General features: G+C 34.7%; 2 protein-coding genes across 5 annotated transcripts in view; one reads left to right on the top strand and one right to left on the bottom strand.

The window, feature by feature from the left end:
• The first annotated feature begins 7204 nt into the window (after positions 1–7204).
• LOC131841708 (nuclear hormone receptor FTZ-F1) overlaps positions 7205–25263 on the top strand; it is a 33754-nt gene continuing 15695 nt past the window's right edge. For all 4 annotated transcript variants that reach the window (XM_059190048.1, XM_059190042.1, XM_059190035.1 and 1 more), the window contains exon 1: positions 7205–7971. In XM_059190048.1, coding sequence (XP_059046031.1) covers positions 7473–7971 — 499 coding nt within the window. In that variant the 5' untranslated portion in view covers positions 7205–7472. The remainder of the gene's footprint in view (positions 7972–25263) is intronic.
• LOC131841741 (uncharacterized) lies at positions 15141–16161 on the bottom strand. The gene has a single exon (XM_059190067.1). It carries the CDS (start codon positions 16016–16018, stop codon positions 15263–15265), a length of 756 nt encoding a protein of 251 aa, XP_059046050.1. The 5' UTR covers positions 16019–16161; the 3' UTR covers positions 15141–15262.

The raw sequence follows: 25263 nt of genomic DNA, 5'->3' as shown, positions 1-25263 counted from the left end.
TAGGTCACTGGTAGTACCCAATCACACCACTTTATTGTAACTCAATTATAAAATGCAATCTCGAACTTTATAGTTGACCCAACAGAAGCTTTTGCTTGGATTATAACTCTATTAAAACTTCTACAAGAGTAACAGCTTTAACTGGATTTATAGGAAAATATGTAACGTCATTTCCGCATGTAGGTCAGGCTTGAGCCCTTACGAGAAATAAGGTCATCTAAGGAACAAATTAGGTCGAACAGACTCGATGGATTTTGTTCCTTATTTATAGCATAAACCAACAACGTTATCTGCTTTAGTAGATTAGTATTTATTTATTCTTCTGTTATCATTCACTATTTTATATGCGTTATATATTTAATAACTATAAATCACCAAATATTGACCGCGTGGACAAAAGTTGTGATTGATTGATGGGAATAAAATTTTAATTCAAGCTTATATTTGCGAAATAATATATGTATTAAATTTAAAATTACGTAATCATGTCTTTTATCAGACCAACACAGTACAGTGAATGCTTTCGGTAAAAAATATCGAAAAAATATTGTAGCAGTGAGTTGGGAAGCTTCCCCTTTTTGAATTTAAAACTGTTTTAATAAAGTGTGCCCGCTATGTTTTAATATCGATTTCAGAAGAACCTACTCATACAACCGAAGAAGCACATTATACACAATAGTTCGCTATATTATTTTATTATTTTTTATTGTATAGAGTCATTAATATAACAATGGAATTCGATCTTTATAATTTAAAGAAGAAATAAAAAACTGTGTTTTCAAGAAACCTTATAAACAATATCAGGTACCTATAATTTAACTTGACGCTAGATCTTACGTGATCGGCAAAGCGCTACTAACCTTACTCTCAACTACATTTTCTTTAGTAAATACAACTAGTCTCATGCATGCACGCGGGTCCCGGAGACTTGACTTCTCCATTAGATAACTCAATCAATCTGATCATTGTACGATCTTTATATAATAATTTATTGAAGTAGTTATATAGGATGTTCCCAATAGAACAATATTGTTATCATTTTACGAAAGAGATGCTAAAATATAAGTTTTATTTGTTTGGATAACATTGGTTCAAGAGTGGTTAATGAAGTTTAGTCCCATAGTTACTATTATTAATTATTTTGAGGTTTTTATTCTCATTTTCATAAAAAAATCGACTTTATTGTTGATTATAATTGTATATATATTGAATATCTTAGTACTTACCAAATGTATATTAAATAACAATTATAAGTAACTAGTAATAACATATAATGTTTACAACATTTAAACTCCTTGGCTGCTTAGCTATGGTAGCAGTCCACCGTAGTTGCCGAGTCAAAAATATTCTCTTGACTTCCTATAACAACAATGTCTTTTACCGGAGCATTTGTATTGAGAAATACGCACGTTCCTATGCACGTTTTAAGTACAAGTTGTTGGGATTTTATATATTTTATTACTTCCGTATGCTTTATTTAGTATTACTTCCGTGTTGTAACTGGGAACACGCCCGCACGAGCAGGGGTTATGTTTGAAATCCTGTCAAAACGCGCTGCTACAACGGAACATTTTCTGTCTAATATGTCGATATTATTACAATGTTGCGTAGGTACTTGCTAGAAATTCCGCAATTTCCAATGAAGCATTACAATAGGCGATATTTCTAATGTACCAAAAAACGGTTCGTCTCCAATACTCATGCTTAAAACAAATATTATTTGTATTGACTACATTTTCAAAGTTAGTCAAAATGTGTTTATTCATATAGGACAAATTCAACCAAGTCCACTTACAGCTCTAATGCATTCCAAACGTCATTTGTATTATCTGAAAATCGAGCAAAACATATATTAAAAGTATTAAATAAACTTTCTCAAGAAAGTTTAGTAATCGATAAAAAAACCTCGAGTACACAACGTGTCCCATTTATTTGGAACTTACGTTGGAAAAATTGTACAATATTACCGTAACATGTTATGTTGAACAATTGATTAAGTTAATGATGCCAGTTGTCATTCGTACGTTGTTTACAACGTTTTACAATTTAGGTTGTTACCGTTCTTTGTTTCTTTTATCTATTTATTTTATTTTTATATATTTATACAATTCAGACTACTAATGGCTCATATTATAAATAACCTTACAAACTACCATACATATGAAAGATTATTTAATAATTTAATAGAAAATATAAAGATAAATTTATATATACTAGAGGTCGTCCAATGGTCTAAATGTGACCATAAAACTAAAAAGTACAAGTTATATTTAACATTATTATATTTCTATTACCAAAGACTATGCGTGTGTATGTTAAAAAAATAAATAAATAATTACACGCACTACGCGTGTAGTTATTTATTTATTGATTCTTTTATTTATTTGACGCATATTTAAAAGAAATTCTGCACTCCTTTTCCATAAAAACTATAACTCTGCGAAATTTTATAAGTCGACTACTTATAAAATTTCGCATTCCATCTGCTTAATCTTCGTATAAAGAGGTACAAAGTTTTTGCTTCACGTATAATTATTCGTATCTCGTATAATGATTTAATTTTGTGTGTCAGATTATACTATTAAGTACAGTTATTTCAATAGAAACAGTTATGGCCCTAATATCCATAGAAATTCTATAATTGCGAATACTCAAGTTAATTAGTGCAAATTAAAAAAAATAATTGAAGGTATTTAAAAATGTAAATCATTAGAAGACTCTTTAATCGACATTAAATTATAGTTTGATATGCATTTGATAGACAGTTTCATTAATACCTGCGCTCGAATATTCACATACGAAATTTGTAGGGGTTGTTGTTGACCCCGTGGCCTACTGCACTTGACTCAATAACCCGAAAATCCGCCCTCCCCGCACCTCAACCACCCTTCGTGTATATGTAATTGCACGTTTGGCCGAATTTTGTGCCCTATATAACTTTGTCAATTGGTGAGGTGTTTGAGGTCTTGAATAATTTATGTGGCGTCGTTCGAACACGTTAACAAAACTTTTCGGTATTATGTATATTTATTGTCATTGAATTTATAGGTACAGAACCACAGCGACTCAGCAAAAAAAAAAAAACTTCGTTATTAGGTTTACATACTATGTAAAACTTATTTGATATAAAATAATATTGTGTCATTATACACAAATAAAGGTGTGCGTTAGCGGCAATACTTCTATATTTGTATACTAGCTGTATCCCTCGGCGTGGTCTGCGTACAACCTACGTCACTAGGTGATAAAGTAGCTCTTCATAGGTAAAAAAAATATCTGAATTTGTCTATTCAACAGGCATACAAAAAATATTTCCTCTTTAAGTTCGTCATTGTTGCTCCTCAGAATACATAGTATTTATCTTCTCTCTTCATCATATTAAATATTTTTTGTTACGAGTCGGCGTGTGCTCTCTTTACCCAGCTTGCTTTTATTTTAGTTATTCAATGAATACGTACTATTATAAAAATAAATCCGTCTAAAGGACATATTTTATCAGACTATATACTTGATATAGCTTGCTCTAACGGTCAATGTCTTTTGAAGACTGTGATATATATATATATATATACATTTAACAAGAGAGTAGATACATAACTAGGGTACCTATAATATCTATTAGATTTAGGTAAAAAACAGTTGTTGTACTCCAATTCATTGTGAAAGAAAACCTTAATGTGTAATGTATAGGTAGTTAAAATAACTTTAGCCTTTTATTAGGGCCAAATTAATATATTACTTACGACTTAAACTGTATATGTAAGTATTAAGGACTAAAAAAAATAAATATAATTTTCCTAAATATGCAATGAAAGATGTAATAATAAAAATTTTATTCATAAAAGATTTTAAGTACAATACATATATGATGTTAAATAAAAGTGGCCCTTGCAAAATCTGCTTATATCAAGCGTGTGTGAACACTTACTTAGAAATTATTTATTGTATTGTTTTGTTGTATATTCTTGTGAAATTATTATTCACATCCGCTGTTGTGTCGAAAATCATTGTAATCTTCCGTGTCGACATCTCTAGCACAAACGATTTTTGGTCAATTATATTAGAAGGTTAAGGTGGCAATTCGAAATAATCGAAAAGTTTACAGTAAAAAGCAAAGCAGCATTTATCTATCCTCTATGTATTTTCATACAAGCGAGCCTAAAGCCATATGGAATTTATCAAAGAAATACTGTATAGGTGTCATCATATATACATATATCTTGCTTATACTTTTGAGTTGGTTCAGAAACACTGACGTTCCACTGCATCCGTTCCAAGTAGCATCTGTGACTAAGTACTGACTTACATTTCTCTTCGCATGTTCTAAACTTGTATTACAAAGTTCTGAGGAAATGTTTGACGTCAGTTCCAACTTAATTCAGACATCCTAGTGTAGTTTTAGACATGTTTCCTTCAGCACACAGTCCGGTTGTGGAATAAACTTATTCAAAGCAAGTTTTCCTTAGAGCAAAGGCTCTTGAAGTTATTTCATCGTGCTTATCTCACTTTGAGAATAAATTATTTTCTAGCCCTATTTTGAGGGACATAAATAATCAAATTACATACATAAACACCGTCACATCAAATATTTACTATAGAAAATGAGTGATGAGAAAAAGCCGATGCGATGTAGATAATAATGTCATTATATTGTATGTACAAATTTATTATAGAACAACCGAAACAAGTTACTATAGCAAAAATGAAAAAATGTAATATACATTATATGTAATAAGAATTAAAATGTACATTACATGCAAAACGTATAGTCCTATATATTAAGACTATTATTATAAATTAAAAACATCATAAACTGCTGAATAAATATTCATGGATTAGAATCAAACTGTATCAATCAATTTTACATCAACAGAAATAACAAACTATGTCCCGCATAAACAATTCCATGTTGAACGACGTTACCAAGCCGCGCGATAAAGTCAAGCACGTCTATTACTAGTTATATTACATTACGTTACAATGCGTTACATCAACATGCGTCATTGGATATGGAGAAAGTGTGACGTCACTTGCGCGTGTGCAAAGAAAGAAATGGTGCGCGTGCGACTCCGCGACCACTTTTGCTTTCGTAGGAGGCCGCGACGTCTGCGCGATAGCGAAAACGACATACTTCGTGAGTACACAATATTGCTGTCGCTTTTTCATCCGGTATTCAGGTCTCGATTATGAAATCGAAACTATTGAGTCATATTGTATTCCACTTTTCTTGTACAATACAAGGAATGCTTTGTATATAATGTTACCTTTATAGGCTACAAGACCCATTATAGCTATCGTTTACTAGATAGTTCTTGATTATTAAAATTGATAAAGAAAATATAAATGCATTTTGATAAGTAACTTTAATTGAATCACCGATCACCGCGAAATTTATCATGTTCTCCACCTTGACACAGATAATTTTGTAGCTCTGAAAAACGGTAATTAATATAATACTTATTATACCTTGGTAACTTATTTTTTAGAATATAATTAATTTAATAATAGAGCTATTGCGTTGTTGCATGTACCTACTATTTTACGAAATCGTGGACAACAGCTCAGTGGACGCATGTCGCTTAATCCTCCCTAAAGTGGCGGTACATATGTATTGTATTGTTACGTCGTTTAGTGTTTTAGGAATAGAATCACATTACACAGCGAGTACAAGGCTGTTACTGACAGTCACTCGGTCATGACCCGTTGACTGATTTTAACAAAATCCAGGTCAAGATCTTTAATTTATTTCGGTTTTGATATTGAATAGCACTCATATTATAGCCCAAAATTGGCCGTTTTTGTTTCTTTTCTGTTTTTATTAAGTGTTAATTGCAAATTTGCTAAAAATATGCTGCAATATTATTCAAAACGCTGTGTCAATAGTTGTATTTGTATAATCAACTTAATTATTTTTCTACTTAAGTTATATTGATATGTCCAACTTCATCTAATTGACTGATTCGGGTCTATATTTTCCGCAGATATTATGTCCTCTGTCCTCATAGCTACAGGTGTGGTAGATTAAACTTTAAGAAACTGATGTACTTTCTTCGCAATTATCACAATTGCTTGCTTGATTTAGTTAATAATAATCACACTTTTTGGTGTGACTGTTATTTAATATATATAACTGTAACTAATATAACTGTTTATGCTTTATTATACTTTAGTCTACTCAGAATCACAATTTCACTAGTAGAACTTCTTTTTAATATATCCTATTCATATTATTATTGTCTCCTTTTATTATAGGAAAGTAAGGATATATGAAATAGTTATTTCGGTACCTAGTCAATAGTCCTTGCAGATGCTCGAAGTTTTTTGTTATAATTGGGTGTTCATTGTAGTAAAGGTGTTGTATTGTTTGTCCTTGGTGTATATGTACACCAAAGATGCCGATATTTCCTTTAGCGATGTCTGTTGATTGTTTTGTGTCCTAACGGGATGTATCCACTGCCTAGTGTTTTTACGACTTCTTTTGTGAAAATTTGAGTTGCATTATATATTACGCTACTGCGTTTTAAAACTTTTTGGGTTTACATTTTTAATTTTCTTGTATAGTTTAAGGCAATTAAGGGTTTTGTTTATGTATAATAATTTATAATCTTCGTCGGTATTACCCTCATATTTTTTTAAAGCATTGATGTATACGTGGTTCTATATGTTTAAACAGTTACTTTGGCAGTTTAAATTTGTGTTATTGTAGAGCTGCAATCATATCTATGGAATATCTCATGTTTAGTATTATAAGGAGGTGGATCAGTGGCATATTGCGCCGACGCAGCCGCTGCGTCATTGGCGATAGCTCCATCCTTACATTGCGCGTTATTAGCGAACGAATGTCGTGCGAACATAAACACAAGCTCGCTGTTCGCGGCAACCCTGCCCTGCTGCGGCACTGCGCGCAACTGGGTCAGTGGGCCGCCCCCCGCGCCGTCCTCCCGCGCGGTGGCGCAACCGCGCGAACGCGCACTAACATAGACCTGGATCGCGGGAAAGTGGGTCACCGACTCACTTTCACTTATTACATGGGCTCCTAATCGTTTTCCATTGTGCGAGCGGGCGGGGGCCCGCGGGTGGCGGCGGGGCGCGCATGCGGGAGGCGCCGGCACGCGCGCTGTTGTCGCCGGCCGGCCGCCAGTCGATCGCGAAACGTCTCTCGAGCGGCACGTGTGCCGCTGTTGATCAACTCTCAACACGATCGTAATATCACGCGCGCCATCAACATTTCTAAGAACAGTCGGCAGTGGCTGAAGGCGTTCAACGCCTCATAGTTTTTAAACAACACACTATTTGGACAAAATGTTCTGGATTTATGTGTCTGATTATATAGTGCTTGAACAGGTGCAGCCCGCGAGCGGCAGATAGTGTTGCGGTTAGACCGCTAGTGAACTCGGTGACTGTGTGAACGTTGTCGCGGTTGGACGCCGCAGTAGGGATTTGTAACAAGCTGCCGCCCTGTGCGGCTGAGCATGACGATGGATCAGCAAACAGGCCTCATGTCCCTTAACATGTCCCCGTTTGATTTGAGTCCAGGCCCAGAGGGATCTGGCTCAGGCGGTGGACCTTCAGGCGCTTCTCAACCTTACGTACCCCAAGGCACAGCATATCAATGCACGCCAGATCAACAATCATTCGGTTATGCCAACTTGGATGCTTCGTATCTATTTCCAACAGGCGCTGCTGGAGAACCAGGTGCATACTTGCCTGCAGCCGGTACAGTGTGCGATCAAACTGATACAAAGGATGTAATCGAGGAGCTGTGCCCTGTGTGCGGGGATAAAGTCAGCGGATATCACTATGGACTCCTCACATGCGAGTCCTGCAAAGGATTTTTCAAGCGGACGGTTCAGAATAAGAAGGTGTACACGTGCGTTGCTGAACGAGCTTGTCACATAGACAAAACGCAAAGAAAGCGCTGCCCGTTCTGTCGCTTCCAAAAGTGCCTCGATGTTGGGATGAAATTGGAAGGTGAGTACAAAAAATATTTTCCAATAATTATAACAGTTCTCTTTTAGTGCTCTTGGATGAACTCGATAATGCTATGGCGTGCGTCACAATTAGAGTCGCCAACATGGACTTCACCTAGCCACCAGTGAACATTACGTCATGAGTAATAAATGCTATTTAAGCGCTGATTTTGAAATGGTCCCTCGTATGTTATAATCATAATTAACTTTACTAAATAGTCTGTATGATATAAAACAGCCATTTCTGTAGACATACTTTATGATAAATAAAATAAATATACAGACGTTACCGCAAAAGTTAATAATAACATTTAGATCTCAGCCCCACTAGGTTAAATCAATTGCCACAAGTTGATACCTTGTACCAATTGAGATAGAACATTTGGGAGAGAATAGAATGATCAACATGACGAAATCATATGAATAACTTATTATCTAAGACGCATATTTATTGTAGCCTATGTTATATAAAGTGAGCATTATTCAATTAGAATATCTGGTACTACATTTCAGTAACATTAGCTATTATATATTGCTGAAATCGAACCATTATCGAGCAAAAAATTGACAAAATAATGGCACCATGTTGATCTTTGCATCCAAAATTAATTTCCCAACGCGGCGGCGCCGTCAGTATACTTACATTGCGCAAATTGAATAATGTAATGCAGTCTAAAGCCAGTCAATCAATAGTTATAAATACTTGAACAAATATAAAAAGAAAGTATACTGCGAATTAGAAAACATAGTTTATATTTTTTTGTGTCAAGTTCAGATATAGCAAGATATCAAAAAACTACGTATTTAGAAACTTGTGCATTATCTGTGTTTAACACACGGTTTAATCAAAATCATAATCTTGAATACAATCGATACAAAATAAAACGTTAGTGAACTGGATTTAAGACATGTAAATATGTCTGAAATAAACCCCAGAGAATGCTTTATAGGGCATAGTTTATGCGATGAATGGATTTTGATTTGATTGATTGAAAGACAGCTGACGTGTAAATAAACTAATAACATACAGGTAATTCATTACTAAATTATACTCTAGTATGATCGATTACATAGAAAAGATTCATTCTAACATCTTTTTTAATTAAAATAAGTAGTTCTAATAAATATAATAATAGTAATAATCTCAGGACAATTCACACAACGCCATCTAGTCCCAAGTTAAGCTAGCTAAAGCTTGTGTTATGGGTACTAGATAACTGATACAAATACATGATTTTTTTTTTTGTAAATACATACATATTATACATAGAAAACACCCAGACCGATACAAACAATCATACTCATGAATACAAATGTTTGTACCGTGCGAGGAATCGAACCCGCGACCATCGGTCGTAAAGCGGTGTGCCAGACCGCTAGACCACCGAGGTCGTCAAATTTCTTTCGTTCTAATCTATCATTATCTACTGTAATGATTAAAATAATTAGATATTCTGACCACAAATATTATCAATCGAATGATGAATTTGTGACCCTAAAATATTTTTTTTATCAACCTTGATGTTACGAATTTAAATTTTTAGGAATCTAACTGTATTATAAGCGGATAATGCTAATGTCCATGCCTACCATATATAACTTTATAAAGAATAGTTACGTATTTATTCATGTATGGGAAGGTAATCCATTTTGGCGTTCATATATATATAACATCATTTATTCGTTAAAATGCAATGTATATGTAGGAAAGCAATCTATATAATTTCTTATTCATATATATTGACATGATTGTCAAGTTAAAAAAAATCGAGATATATAGATTTTAGATTTACGTACACCAATAGCAACATCACCATGTAAACAGAGGGAGAAGACAGTGCAACAAAACGTTGCTGCTGCTGCTGTAGCTGAAGAGGAAAGCTGGTGATAATAATATTTCAATTTCAGTTGAAGTTTGGAGTAATCATATAAATTTTGTAATAATACTGTTATGTGTACGGCTTAAGAGTAGTTACTTGCCTATTATGAAATTGTGAACATATTTTTTAGGTTTCCTAAACAACAGTAACTGATTTTCTAACAAGATTCAAATATGAATATTTAGATTTAATACCATTATTACAGAATCCAATAGAAACCAAAAAATGGTAACTTCTTTAATTAGTCGTTCGCAAAAAAAATAAATCGTTCGTTAAAATATTTCTACCCTCTCATACAATCTACTATTTTTCTATTAATGAGAATTTGGTTATAGTACTAACCACCGTGCTCTAAGAACAAGTGCAGCTTTAAATTAAAACCGTGGATGACTTCGGAGACTTTAACTTTACTATTACTAAGATTTAGCAAATCTAATACAATGATACAATTGAATTAACTTTGAATTCTTTAGATTTCGATAAATGTTTAAATATTGTATTATCTAACAACAGACATCTTTCTTGTGTGATATTGGAATCCTCAAGGCAAGGATTTTAGAAAATCCACTAATGATGAAAAGGGGGAAGAAGGGATACAATCTCAATAATGGGAAAATTCTCAGGGAAAGGGAAGAATTAAAAGGGATGAAATCTCATAAGAGATAAAAGATCAAGAAACCCATATTCCAGGGATTTTGAACATAATTGTTCAAAATTTTACTAACAGTAATCATAATTGATTACTGTTAGTAAAATAGGGTATGAAAGATATATTACAGTGTCATGTCAAGCTTCCAATTCCATAGCATATTTAATGACGATTTCCTTCCGATTAGTATTTAATAACTTATGGACAATGAGTTAATATCCATCCATTCCTGCGATATTAGCAAATTTTGAAAAAAAAATGCAACTCAACCACACCATCCATTGATTTTAAAATGTATGTGATATAATTAATAAGAATTATGAGAAAAGATTACATATTGTCCTTTATGAAAATGCCCTTTGGCTAGTCAGTTACACAAACTAAATCTTGCCAATTAGAACACCTCGAAATAGACATGCATATTACAATTATATTTGGAGGTGTCATAGTTGGTTCTGTATATGATGGACTCTGATTATATGATCGTTCAAGGGTGTACAGGTGAATGTTTTGAAGGTAAATAGGTACTTTGTCTCATAGTTGGTAGTTAGGTGATCGCGTGGGGGCGGAGCTTGAAGCTCAGATCGTTCTAAATTTAAAACGCGCGCGGCCGCAGAGCGCCCTGACCTACTTGCGAGCGGGGCCGCGATGCGGCGCGCGCGCTGCCTGTTGTGCGTGCATACACATACGCACCGCGAATTTGCCGTGGTGTGAGTTACACTTACCATTCCGCGTTTCGCCAGATGCTGCTGATGTTTGCAACATCCAGTACTCTGAAATTTGAATAAACAACCCACAGTTAACTAAATTATTAATTGTCTAAATTAATGTTTTGTACCTATTACCTGTATGTGTAGCTACTTATAGTTGATGTCATAAAAATATTAACTAATACAGATTGGACAATACTATAGCGGTAGAAATTTCAATTTGTTTTTAACATTTGTAATTAAAAATGAGACTGTTGTAAACTACTATATTTATTTTTATTTATTTATTTAAACTCTTTATTGCACCAGACAAAGAAAACACACAAAATGATATAATACATAAACTGATACAAAAGGCGGTCTTATCGCTAAGCAATCTCTTCCAGACTACCAGTAGAGAAAGTAACATTAAGATAAGAAAATAGTAGGTGGTGCACGTAATGAACATAAATATACATTTGTACATAAATATATCTATTAATATATATAATAAAATATAAACATACGTAAACATACATATACTTAATAATGCACATATCTTCAGAAAATATGAAGGGAACTATGAGAAAGAGGACAATATGAACTTAAAGGGAAAGAAAGTGGGATTTGACAGAGACTTTGAAACTAGCAAGTGACTGAATGCTCCGAATGCAAGGGGGGAGTGCGTTCCATAACCTGACAGCCTGGACAGAAAAGGATTTAGAATAGAAGGAAGTGGAATGAGAAGGATATCTGAGAAGGAGGTTGTTAACATTACGCGACGGATAGCTACTGTTCTCACTGAGAAATGTGAAACTGTCTTTTAGATAATCAGGAGTGTGGGGGTTAAAGAGAATGCTGTAAAGGAGTGAAAGGATGTGTAAGTTGCGACGAAGACGGATAGGGAGCCACTTGAGTTGAGTACGATAATGGGAAATATGATCATATTTGCGCAGACCAAATATGAAACGTATACATAAATTTTGAAGTCGCTCAAGTTTATTTAGTTGCTCTTCAGTGAGATCTAAATAGCAGGAGTCTGCGTAATCGAGGATAGGAAGAAGTAAGGAGTGAGCAAGTGCAATTTTGGTTTCAAAAGGGAGAAAGTTACGCAATCTGTTTAAGCTACCTGCTGCCGCAAACATTTTTTTGCTGACCTCGGAGATTTGATGAGACCAAGACAAAGTACAGTCAAAAACAACGCCAAGATTTCTTACAGATTTCTTGTATTCAATAAGGACCCCATCAAAGACTACAGGTGGAAGGTCATTCCAAGATATTTGCGAAATATATCTGGAGCTACCTATAATGATGGCATGTGTCTTCGAGGGGTTCACAACAAGGCCGTAAGACTTACTCCAGGCAGATATACGGGCAAGATCATCATTAATTGTGGAAATGGCTTGAGAAATATCTACCAAGGTAGCCTGAGTGTAGATTTGGAGATCGTCTGCATAAAGATGGTAGGAAGATTGAAGTGTAGAAGTGATAGAGCCAATAAACAAAGCGAATAATAGAGGAGATAAGACACCACCCTGAGGCACGCCAGCTGACGTAAGGCACCAAGTAGACAAAGCGTCATCTATGCGAATACGCTGCCGACGCCCCAACAGGTAACTACGAAACCATTCAATTGCCGTTGGAGATATGTTGAGAGAGGACAACAAACCTAATAGGATATCAAAATCCACAGTATTAAAAGCGTTACTGAAATCAAGTAATGTGAGAACAGTAAGCTGAGAGTTCTCCATAGCAAGACGAATGTCGTCAGATATTTTCATAAGAGCGGTAGTCGTACTATGACCAGGGCGGAAACCAGATTGTAAAGGATTTAAAAGGTTATGTCTGGTTAGGAATGAATTAAGCTTTTGTTGGACTAAACGTTCAAAGGCTTTGGATAGGAAAGGGAGAATGGAAATAGGACGATAATCTGCGAATGAGGTAGGAATGTTCTTTTTGGGTAGGGGAATAATGTAAGCATCTTTCCATTTGGAAGGAAAGACGCCGGAGGATAGAGATCTATTAAAAATAAAAGTAATGGAGGGCAAAATGATATCAAGAATAGGAATGATCATATTACGACTAACGCTATCAGTTCCCACGGCATTCGAAGAAATTGAAAGCAAGCTCTTCTCAACATCACAATCGGTCAATTTATCAAAGAAAAAAGGAGAACAGTCAGGGGTAGAAAAAGATGAAAGAGTACGTAAGGTATTTATTTTTCCAGTGATATCTATAGTAGGACAAGAACAAAAATGTTGATTGAGACATTCTATATCAATAGCAACAGGATTATCATGATGTTTTTTACCAACCCCTAGTGACTTAAGAAATTTCCAGACTTTAGCTGGATCTCCATTTTCAACGGATTTATGAATGTGGCGTCTTTGAGCTTCTCTACACATCCTATTGCAGAGATTCCTGGCGTTGATGTAATCATTTCGAAATCTGTCGGGGTTCGACTTGAACTTTGTCTTGGCCCTATTCTTCCTCAGTATTACAGTCTTAATCTCATCTGTGAGCCAGGGTGCAGGCAAATGCCTAACTCTAACAGGGCGGATAGGGGCATGTCTATCGTAAAGATCTACAATCAGTTTATTGAATAGATCAACTTGTTCGTTAACGTTAGGTAAAGTGCTGATAGTTGACCAATCACAATTTGAAGCGTCTTTGCGTAAACAATCCATGTCCATAGAACCAAAACTGCGCTGCATAAGGATTTTGTGTTTCATTTTAGGTGGGCGAATTTTATAGGAAAGGTAAATGAGGTTATGAAAGGAGAAACCATCTGCAGGGAATTGACCAAAATGGGCAACATGGTCAGGAGATGAAACGAGGATTAAATCGAGCAAGGAAGGATTGCAACTAGGGAAGAAATGGGTAGCGCTAAGAGGTAGGATATTTAGGTTGCAGGCGTTAACTACAGACTGAAGACGATTTGCCCGGTAGTCATTTTTTAAGAGGCAGGTGTTAAAGTCACCCATAATAATGGTATGACTATAGGACGGAATCAGGTTCTCTAGGAGCTGTTCAAATATGGAAAAATAGTCAACCGAAGGTGATGGGCTGTAAAACACTCCTAGGAGAATTTTGGAATGGGAAAGCGTGACTTCGATAAAAAGGTGCTCAGGTTCATAGGAAGGGTTAGTGCTGACGGAGGAGTTAATTAAAACGAAAGGGATATCGGAGCGCAGGTATATGGCAACACCACCGCCTCCCCTACCAGTGCGATCACATCTAATTAGACGGAAACCGGGTAAAGAGTATGAGATGGAAGAAAGACAGGGCTTCAGCCATGACTCTGAAATGAAGATGGCGTGAAGATTATTAACTTTAAATGTCGCTAGCATTTCAGGAAAATGTGCTGGTATACTTTGTGCGTTAATATGAACGGCATTAAAGTTCTTAGGTAGTTCTGAAAAGGTATTATTTAATATTTCATCTAAAGGAAGAGATGCGCTATGAAAACTGTCATCGCTGTTAAGAGACGAAGCAGAATTAAATGAGTCATCAGTATCACTATTCATAGGCGTATGTGCACAAAATTAATATATAAATATAATACAAAATATGTATATAAAAACAACAATAATAATATACAAAAATTACAAAAATATTTTATCTATGTATCTACCTGCAAGTAGTAGGTGTTAAAATTAAATAAATTATATCTTTTACAACAAAAACGAAAACAAAAACAAATATAAACACTCAGATTGAATTAAGGTGGCAATATTAAAGACTATGGCTGTATGAATATAATGCCAAAAAGTAAAAAATTTGCCATTTTGGCCAAAATTACCATAAATACGTATTACATTGTCAGATCTGTCAAATGTCAAGTCAGTCACTGTCATAAATGCCAAATGTCATCAAAGTGAAAATAATTAATTATATTTGTTTTTAATGTGGGTTGGTAATTGTATAAAAGTATTTTTTAAAAAAACAAATGAAAAACAAATGTTATATAGTGTGCTACCTACGAAATTTACCTACCCACAGAATTTTGAGAATAAGAAAGACCACACGTGAATAATACTGCCACCACAACCACTTATTCAGCTTAGGAAGAGATTACTTTTTTAAAACACGTTTGGAGCGTGTTACACCTGCCGTGTCCAATGTCTTCGGGGCGATGGCGGGCTGGGTAGTTGCTGGGAATGTCGTATTGTCGCTCGTAACACTCTGCGTCAAATTAATGAGTCGGTTAACCTCGGCAACTGAACTGACTTGATGCTTTTTACCATCAGACCCGACGATCATCACGGCACCATTTTGAGTCCAGCACTTGGAGATACCGAAGTGTTTCCGAGCAATCATAAAAGCGTCATGTCTAACTTTAGTGAGAAATTCGGACAATGTGATGCCACTGCTTTTAAATCCAGTCTTCGCTATCCAAACTTTATGACGCTCCTCAATACCATGAAATTTTACAAGGACGGGCCGAGGTTTTCCTCCGGTTACACGACCCATACGATGAATACGTCTTATGCTGTGTAGTGGAATGTTTACCTTGAGTTTCTCAGCAAACATCTTAGATACATTAAGTGTCAAGTTGATATCACTGTCTTCAGGAATCCCATGTAACAACAGAATCTTGCGTCGACTGTGCATTTCAAGGCGATCTTGTTGTTGTGCCAAAACCTGAACTTGATGTTGAAGATTAAGCAGTGAGTCTCCGATCAAGGATTTAAATTGTGAGAAGTCTGTAGCAAGTGAAGCCAAGGTAACTGGAGCAGCACTGGCTTTCTCAAGGTTGTCCTGGAAGGCTGCCATCCTTGTATTGAAGTGCTCCATCATCTGCTCCAATGACTGCTGTATTGTTTCCATTGTTGTAATTTAAAGTTGTTTAAAGTGAAAGTGCAAAGGAGATAACACTACTGCAGGTAGATCACTACTATACTTATACTTTATGCATAAAATATAGTATAAATATTTTGTAAATATAAAATTAAACAATTAAATAATCAAGAGCTAAGTTTCAATATGTTCACTGTTTCACTGCTACCCACAAAAAAAAAAAAAAAAATATATATATTTATGTCCAAATTTTCCGATAACATAGAGAAACATTGTAACGACGTAATTGAAAATTGGATAACGTGGTGTTAAGCTGTTGTTGACATCTTCGAACGTACTTATAGTTTTATATACTTATTAGAAAGAAGTATATTATTCTGATAACATTATTTTGTTATAGATATCCAAACACCCTAACATTTGCCTATTCATAGGTATTTAAAAATCTTATAAACCTATATAGTCGAAGGGCTTCTATTGTACGTAATACATTACAAAAACAAAGAATAAGCAACGTTTACAGCAAGCATATGTCAGATGACACAATTCACACAAATCGTTGGTTGACCCGAATAGCGACTGTTGCGAGAGCCTCGCACCGCCTGCCCGACCTGCAGCGAGCCTTGTGCAATGCCACCACGAAAGCACTGGCCCAACGGATCTAGAAACATTCTAACCTCATTAAATAAACATGTTCGAAACAAAATAAATTTCCCTGTTAATTATTGTCAGTAATTATGTTCCATAGAGTATCTATATTGTTAATTATTGAAGTAACAATATAAGAAGGAATTGTTTGGAAAATTGAAACTAACACTATTTTCTTCTCTCCTAATCAAAATTATATTAGGGGCAAAAGTAATCTTCTGCCCCTAATATAATTTTGATTAGGAGAGACCACATTACTTCTTTTTTATCATTTAAATGTACGCGTTCTATTAGGAAATTCATTAGAATTTATTTTTAATGTCACGCAGTTGCAAGCATTGTGAAGTAACAATTTCGCTGGCTGACGAAGCGTCCCGTTTAACAAAATTACTCTAATAATGGTTCATTACTGTGCACTATCTATGCAAAATTACCCATGTGTTACGTAAGCAGCTTCTATCTCGGTAACGCATAGCTAGCTAACAATGTCTTTAAAAAATTCACTACTAAATATAAAAAGTTTTTGTAAACAATTAACTTCAATAGAGAACCAATAACGGGTGAAATGTATTTATAGTCCATTTCTATTGAAGTAGTATCGATGCCAGAAATGCATTTAGTTGGTTTTCATCGGTTTAAAATTATCATTTGCTAATCTATTAATAAATATTAATAGATTAGCAAAACAACAAAAATAATTAGAACTCTATAAAAAGTAGAAATACATTAAAAGCATGATTAATTACTTTGAGTAATTTTCTTTCTAGCAAGATACCTCTTAGAATATTAAAACTAAAAATAAAATTGGATATGCAGAGAAAAACGGGTAGCCCTCATTAATGCAAATTTATAATATTAAATCATTGTGTAGGCTTTTTATTAATTTAATAGAAAGATTATGCAGTACAGTTTTCAACTAATATACTATGCAATATACCTAAGTTTTCTAGTAAATCTTTCTATTAAATTCTCTGCATCTCCCAATTGTTTTTAGTATACATATATATACATGTTTAGGAAGACTATACTTTTTTGTTAAGCATATATATATATCTAGCTAACACAAGTGAGGGTTGTAAACCTGCGACTACGCCAGCGACTGTATCGCAGGTTTCGACACAATCACTCGTAGTAGTCGGTGGGGTGTGCTGCGCAAGCGCCGTTTCATAAGACGCCTCGCTCGACCTGTCGCAATGGACCCAAATGTGACCTGAACACGTATCGCATTACACGTCTGTATATAATGTGAGGCGAATATTTTGTTTCATCAGATTCTGTCAAGAAGTTCTTCACGAGAGCTGGTTTTTTATATATTTTTTTTAAATATAGGATCAAATGCCAGAGACGTTTTCATGGGGATTATTTTATATCATAATTATTGACTAGCAAATTGAATTTTAGCTAAAAAATACATTTACTTAAATTCACGTAAACAAAACACTTGAAATAATTACAAGACAAAGAAAGCGCTTTCAAATTATATAATTACATAGCAATTCCCCGAATTGTTGTTGTTTGTATATTTGATATTGATTTGAAGTGGTGGCTGTTACATGTATAAGGCATATTACGTATCTATAAAACGCGACCCTGGTAAAGAATCATGGATTATTTGAATAATATTTGTTTTAGGCTTTTACAGGTTGAAAATTCCAGAAAAATTAATCAAAACCATCATGTTGTGGTCTTGCTGGACAAACCTAGCAAGCAACAATTTGTTTACCGTGCGCCGCGCCGCGCCGCAGCGTAGCGATGGCGCGGCAGACCGCTGTCAAACAATAATGATTGTTGTTACACGGACCGTTACCCACAGTGTGCACACTGCCATATGTAATCTAAAGCCATAACGATATAGGCATAATACCAGTTCTATGTAATATTCGAAAACGACGGCTTACCATTATTACTTAATGTCAACTCTGTTATATACAGATTCTATTAGTATTATGTGTGAAACGGCTTGCAAGATTCTCCGATCAAACGAGATATCCATACTTCTTAACTAAATAAATAATGCTTTTGCATAACCAAAAAAAATGAATATTCCGCCATAAGGATCACTCGTTCGAATGATTATTGATAATCAAGAGTCAGTGAGACATATGTAGAATACATATGTAGACGTGGTATTATTGTACTGATTTAATTCTTTCTCCTCTAATTCAAGTTCTTGTGACAGATAGATGAGTCCGTTATAGATGACATCCACTACCAGATATTTAGAGTAGGTATATTGTATACTATGGATGTGTGAGCCCTAGCTTCCGCTTTTGCTGCATTTGTCCATTATACATATGGTATCAACTAATTTTTACACTCAGGCAATCTGGCAATCTGTTAACTCTTTTTAGTCCAAACTTTTAGTAGTTATTCTAACCATGTATTGTAACTGTAAATTTTAGATACATATATATATACATATATATATATATATATATATATAAACATATAATATATAAACATATATATATATATGTTATATCCAGTTAGTGATGAGCCTAATTTCTGAATTTATCCTAATATATTCTATCCCAGCGCTTTATTTTGCATATAAATAGTTAACGTACGTGAAGTGTCTACATTAACGGTTTGCGGTTGACGCTTTTGATTCGCTGTATTATCTCGAATTCTAGTTTTTGCTTGATCCCCTGAGAAACTCTTCATAGCAAGCGTCCGTCATTATTTCTTTATGGTTACAAAGTTTAAGAGTCTACAACATTTATTGTTATTACAACATTTACATTGAACGTGCTTGAGTGCTAAAATTCTACATTATGAGTAAACTGTTTTTTATTTTTGATTCAATTTTAATCAGAGCGCCACTGCCACCGCCATATAAGTATATCCTTTGAGTTTTGTAGACTTTGGTGACATTTTGAGATGAAACCTTATTATTCTCAAATTCCAATAAGAATCTTTTAAGATTTCTTTTATGGTTAATATAATACTGCATACTTATTAGAGTTCTTATTCACAAAATCTTATAATGCATTTGACATACGAAATTTACAAATTCATTATTGAAAAGCGCAGGGGTCAGACGCTGCGGGCTGCGACAGATGTTAGAGTACAATAAAAACGCGCGCGCCACTCGACTATTTCGGCGCGCTGCCTTGACCCGAATACAGTGTTTCGACAGAGCGGCCTCGCACACCGGGCCTTTCTATTTTTTAGGCATTACCTGTCGTATTATTACGACAGTGCTACAGACGCCGCCATCTTGGAAGAATTTTGGTGCTTGGCACTTCATTTAGGTCGTACTCCCGCCTTTATGGCACATCAACTGGCTTTAGTGAATGCATTTATTATGGCAGAAATCCTACTGCCTAGGAACCTTAAATGCACCTAATGCTAATAAATACCTATTTTTCTTATATGTAACGTGGATTGGCATATAAATATTAGTTCAAATATTTTAATTAAAATTATTAGTCGATTTACTATTGCAAATATAAATAATCAATAAAAATTTTCGTGGCAGTAGTCTAATACGATTCTCATTAGCGGTAACATGTTTAATGCATAGAAGAGATCTTGACATAGTTCGATGTATCATCACGGGTGATGATTTATCTCGATTGTGTAACGATTGGACTGCCGCTATCTGGGCGCGCTATAGAATGCGTGCGGGCGGCAGGAGCTAGTGCGGCGGCCACGACGGTCGGTTGCGCTCGGGCAGCTCCGGCAGCGTTCGGATGCAGGAGGGGGACGGCGACGCCGTCAGCCTTGACCAAGTTTCACCGGCTCGTCGGTACAAGGAGCGATCCCCACCTCTTCCCGTCCTTTCAGTGCAGTACATATTATTTTTTATCACGTTGACATGATTACTTCATTTGATGGAGCGGCCCTGATTTAGATGCCAAGGTCAGTCTCTTCGTCTATGATAAGCACGAATTTCGATACCTGAATTAGTTACTTGTAAATTTCAGCGTTACTATCCAATATCGAGAAGAAATTTGTAAAGATTAGTGTATCCCTCTTAACCTTGTTACGAAGGTCGACCTTGACCCATCTCTTACAAGTGGGCCACAGCCGCAAATAGCTTCAGAATGCGAGGTGAACTCATACGTATGTGTCTATTTCTGCACACCGGCTGTTTGTCACCGAGACGTATGTTTTTGATTTGTAAAAATGACCTTGACCTTGATCTAGTTTAGTCGTGTAATAAACGACTGACCTCGTTTACCACATTATCGGCTACTATCGAGTGCTCATTATAATAACATTAGATTATTAACTGTGTTGAAATTAGTGCTATCATTATCAACCCTATTATTCAAGCTTATCCTTCGATTAAATAATAATAAAACATATCTGTTGAAATAAGCACACGAGTGTGATATGTTAACAATGTCATCACAAATAAACGGGAATTTGTAATCTCGCATAAGAAACTTATTTCATTCCATCTTCTAGGGTTTGTACAACATATTATGTTAACACGATGTATAATTCAACATAATTTCGGCTAAATCATGTTGATCATATGAATAAAAATTCTGTCATTTGAATAAAAGGATCGGCGCACATGATTTAGTACCTACTGGAACCTAACAAAGGGCACGTGAAACAGGCCTGTCTAAGTAGTCGAATCCATATGTTAGTTTTGTGACGGTCCTATCGGACCGTTTGTTAATCAACAAACTAGAACAGCGACCAGGAGTAAGTTAAATTATAAATAAACAGTATTGTCGTAAGCTGAACCAAAGTTTAGATATATGTGCAAAGTTGATGTGTATGAGCACAATGCTCGAAGTCAATCCGACAGACTTGATCGAGCAATTTAAATACATATATAACAAGAGAAGAATTGACCCGTTAAGAGGTTACGGTATTGTAATTATTAAAGAAAATATATCAATTTCTCAATGCATTCGAATAGTAACTTATAAACTTGTGAACATAGCACAAATTGTCAAAAACTTCCCAATCCCCAATCCCAACTTTAATCATGTTGTTCGTTAGCCTTAGAGTACCTATATATCTACTCACAAAATTATAATGAAAAGAATTGGTATATAGTTATTATAGTAAAAGTCAAAACTGTACTAAATTAGGTAAAAGTAAAAGTAAAATCTATTTTTATTAATTTTCACGAGCAAAGCCGCGGCGTGCAGCTAGTTTTCATAAGTTGTGTGATAGCCTATAGGCCCCCACTTGTTTCAATAGTCGAAATGTCCATGACACATTATTAGCCCCCACCGGATGCACTAACGCACAGCGGCGGCACCGGTGCAAGTGTAATCGGCACTTGCATATTGCAACTGACGCGTCCTCTTTTTGACGGACACCGACGTTTCATTTAAATTGAAAAATATTTTCTTAACATCTGCGGAGGAGTACCTCATCTGTGCAGTGATTTATAGGTATAATTTAGTAATAGTACAATTATATCTTATTATTAATAATATTATAAACGAAAGTTTGTGAGTATGGATGGATGTTGGTTACACTTTCACGCAAAAACTACTAAACGGATTTTGATGAAACTTTACAGTAATATAGCTTATACATCATAATAACGCATAGGATATAAATTTCACGCGAGTGAAACCACCGGCACAGCTAGTATTATAGTAGTGTATTTCAGTAAATTTCCAATTCAATGGACTCGATAATTGATGCACTTTTAATTATTATGCTGTGCAAGCCGGGTAAACTGATTATACGAACACTAAACGTTGATGTCATCTATTCGGTTTTTGTCATAAAGCATGACTATTATGACTTTCCGTCGATTTTACCGTCGCAGACTATTCCGTTAAGTAAAGTTATGAAGGAATAGTGTGCTCCCTACATATAAATGTATGTATAAACCCTAGATTCACATAATTAAGTTGGCAGGCTGATTATTCTTATTGTTGACTTTTATACTAGCTGTTTCATCAAAAAAAAAAACCAAACTTATCTTATTCCGTTCCGTTCGCTGCTCTTTGAATTCAAATTAAGTACGAAGTTGAGTTAAGACAAACTTCAGCTATTTATTACATCTCTACACCAACTTCTCCCATTACTACAGTAACTGTTGAAGTTTCCCATGTATCTCCTAAATACATGATAGAGTGAATAATGTAACACTACTATTAACAGTAATAAATCGAAACTATTCAGTAGTAATGGGTGTAGCAGCTGGTGGGCAGCAAATCAGGTAGTTACATACCACCATTTCATGTTTTTATGTGATTATCATTAATCACGTTCTAACATGAAGTTAATCATTACATAATTTATGGCAATGTCATGAATATGTGCCCATGACAAAATATAGTTTCTTATAAGTGTTATAATGCTATTTTTAATACACGGTATAATATACATACTTAATATTATAATGTATGTCTGTTAGTTACTCGATGCCACGGCTGAACAGATAATTCAATCTGCCGTAAAGTTAATTTGGTAGAATGAGCCTATGTATAGACTACAGATATATAAGTTTCTATAATCATGTAACAAAGTGGAGGGTAATAAGTGGTACCAAATAAATTATAATACGGTTATGGGACTGTACTACAGTACCTAATATACGAATTTGACATTATTAACTTAGACTTTAGTGGCTACATTGTAGATATTACTGTTGGAATGAATTTACTTAACACCGCACGAAGTTAGATTGCTTCAAGCATGAATAGACGAGTGCAGGTAGAAATTAAAGTAGACAATAGGATACATATCAAAATATTACACAACTTACAAGGTGGAAACAAATTTAAAGAACTTGTTCTAAAGTGTGTCAAGGATCACATTGATTTGTTGATTTCATGATAAATCTATACGATTGTGATTATGTTAAAAAACTAGTTATTGATGACAACCTTCACGTAATATGGAATCTGATAAATATCTGCATATGAAATTTTTGTATTTTAGGAAGAATAAGGTTTTACAGAGATTTTCATTGTCACGCCTTAAACTTTGTATTGGTTTAATTTTAAGTTTTCTATAATGTTATAAAATAAATAAAATACAGCGAATGTAAACCGTAAGAAGTGGTCACTAAAATCTCTGTGAATGTAATATAGCATCTATAAACCAAATGTGATTACGCCTATTGGCTCCCGTGCGGATGAAGTCATCTCGTTATCTATTCCCACGAGAGAACTGTTAGGGTCTAGACAATTTAGGTACATAGATATAAAAGTAGTTCTTTATTTTCAAAAGAATAAATATTACTACTACTTAATATCGGTAAATACAAATAATACTTACTTTAAGTATTATTTTAATACCACGTGACAGGTAACTAAGTTACAAAATCGTCTACCGTGTCTGTGGTTTTGTACAACTTGTCTGTCGCGAACTGTATCTAATTGGAAGAGTTTTGTGTGACGCAGCAAGAATGCGATGTGATTCGTTTTTAAAGTATAGCTACAATATTTCAGTGCAATCACTGTTTTTTTTTTGTAAAACATCTTTACAATAATAAATATTCATATATAATTCAATTTTTTATAGCATTGGCACAAGTTCGAAATAGAGTTAATATATTTATGTACCTATCGACATAATCTATCGATGCTTAGCAACATGGCTGAATAGCGTGGCAAGCAGGTGTTTATTTTACCTATGCGGTAAAACAGAGGCATTTGTCCAAATATAATCAATGCTATCGATTAGTATGTCATGGTTAATTAATTAGAGAAATGACAATCCTGTAGTAACAGAATATTTTGTAAAATATTTTTTACCAATTATATCCAATATTGATGAAGACAAGGAGTGTGACTAGTTTTCTATTGTATTAGAGTTGTCGAAATTATTAATATTATACTCTACTTATAATATGACATAATCTTATCCCTACCGGGACGGTTCTCACAAAGTCCCGTAGCCAAAATTAATACTAATCCTCCTCATAGGACTCAACGCGATATTTGAAAAAGTAATCTATGACCATCTCTACCTGTTATATGGCACCTATACGAAAATTCATGAGAAATTCAGTAAAAGCGTAAACAAACAACTTATCAGTTTAAAATCGTTTAATGGTACGTGTGTAGGTCATTCTACATATATACGCGTAGACGTTCTACGCTGCGCCGCCGCGCCGCCGCGCCGCTACGAGACAGGGTTGACTATATCGATATAGGATAGCTTTAAAAAAATTAAAATGCACTATTAACATAAATAATTATCTTAAATATACGATAGAAAATTATAAAAAGCAATGTATATTTTTTTTATCTGTAGGATCATGGCGTAAATATTGAAATACTTAATTTCAATGCACGATGCAACCTGTTATTGTTCATACTAAATTTACCAACACTACACGATTACTATAATTTTGAGCAACATTGTAATACTGTTATTTAAACTGAATAAACAAAGTATTGACTATTTGCCAGAATATGACTACGGGCACTTAATTTTGTGCAATAACAAACTTTATCGTACTGTCGTAGTTGTCCTACTAATATCATAAATGCGACAGTAAGTCTGTACGTCCATCAGTCGCTCTTTCAAGCTAAATTACTGAACCGATTTAAATAAAATTTTGTACACAGATTGATAAGTCTAGACCCTGAAAAAAGACAAGCTACGTTTTAATCCAAAAAAAGGATTGTAAGGGGTTCAAACAACACATGGTTGTATGGAAGTATCATAATTTTAAAGCTTGTATG

Source organism: Achroia grisella, unplaced genomic scaffold (assembly GCF_030625045.1).
Source record: "Achroia grisella isolate CSIRO2021 unplaced genomic scaffold, CSIRO_AGI_Agris_v1 utg1064, whole genome shotgun sequence".
NCBI lineage: Eukaryota > Metazoa > Arthropoda > Insecta > Lepidoptera > Pyralidae > Achroia > Achroia grisella.
This window is presented reverse-complemented; position numbering and strand designations above follow the sequence as displayed.

What these genes read in the sequence shown, in the direction of transcription:
- LOC131841741 (XM_059190067.1), bottom strand. Translation starts at nt 16,018, where the DNA reads ATGGAAACAATACAGCAGTCATTGGAGCAGATGATGGAGCACTTCAAT.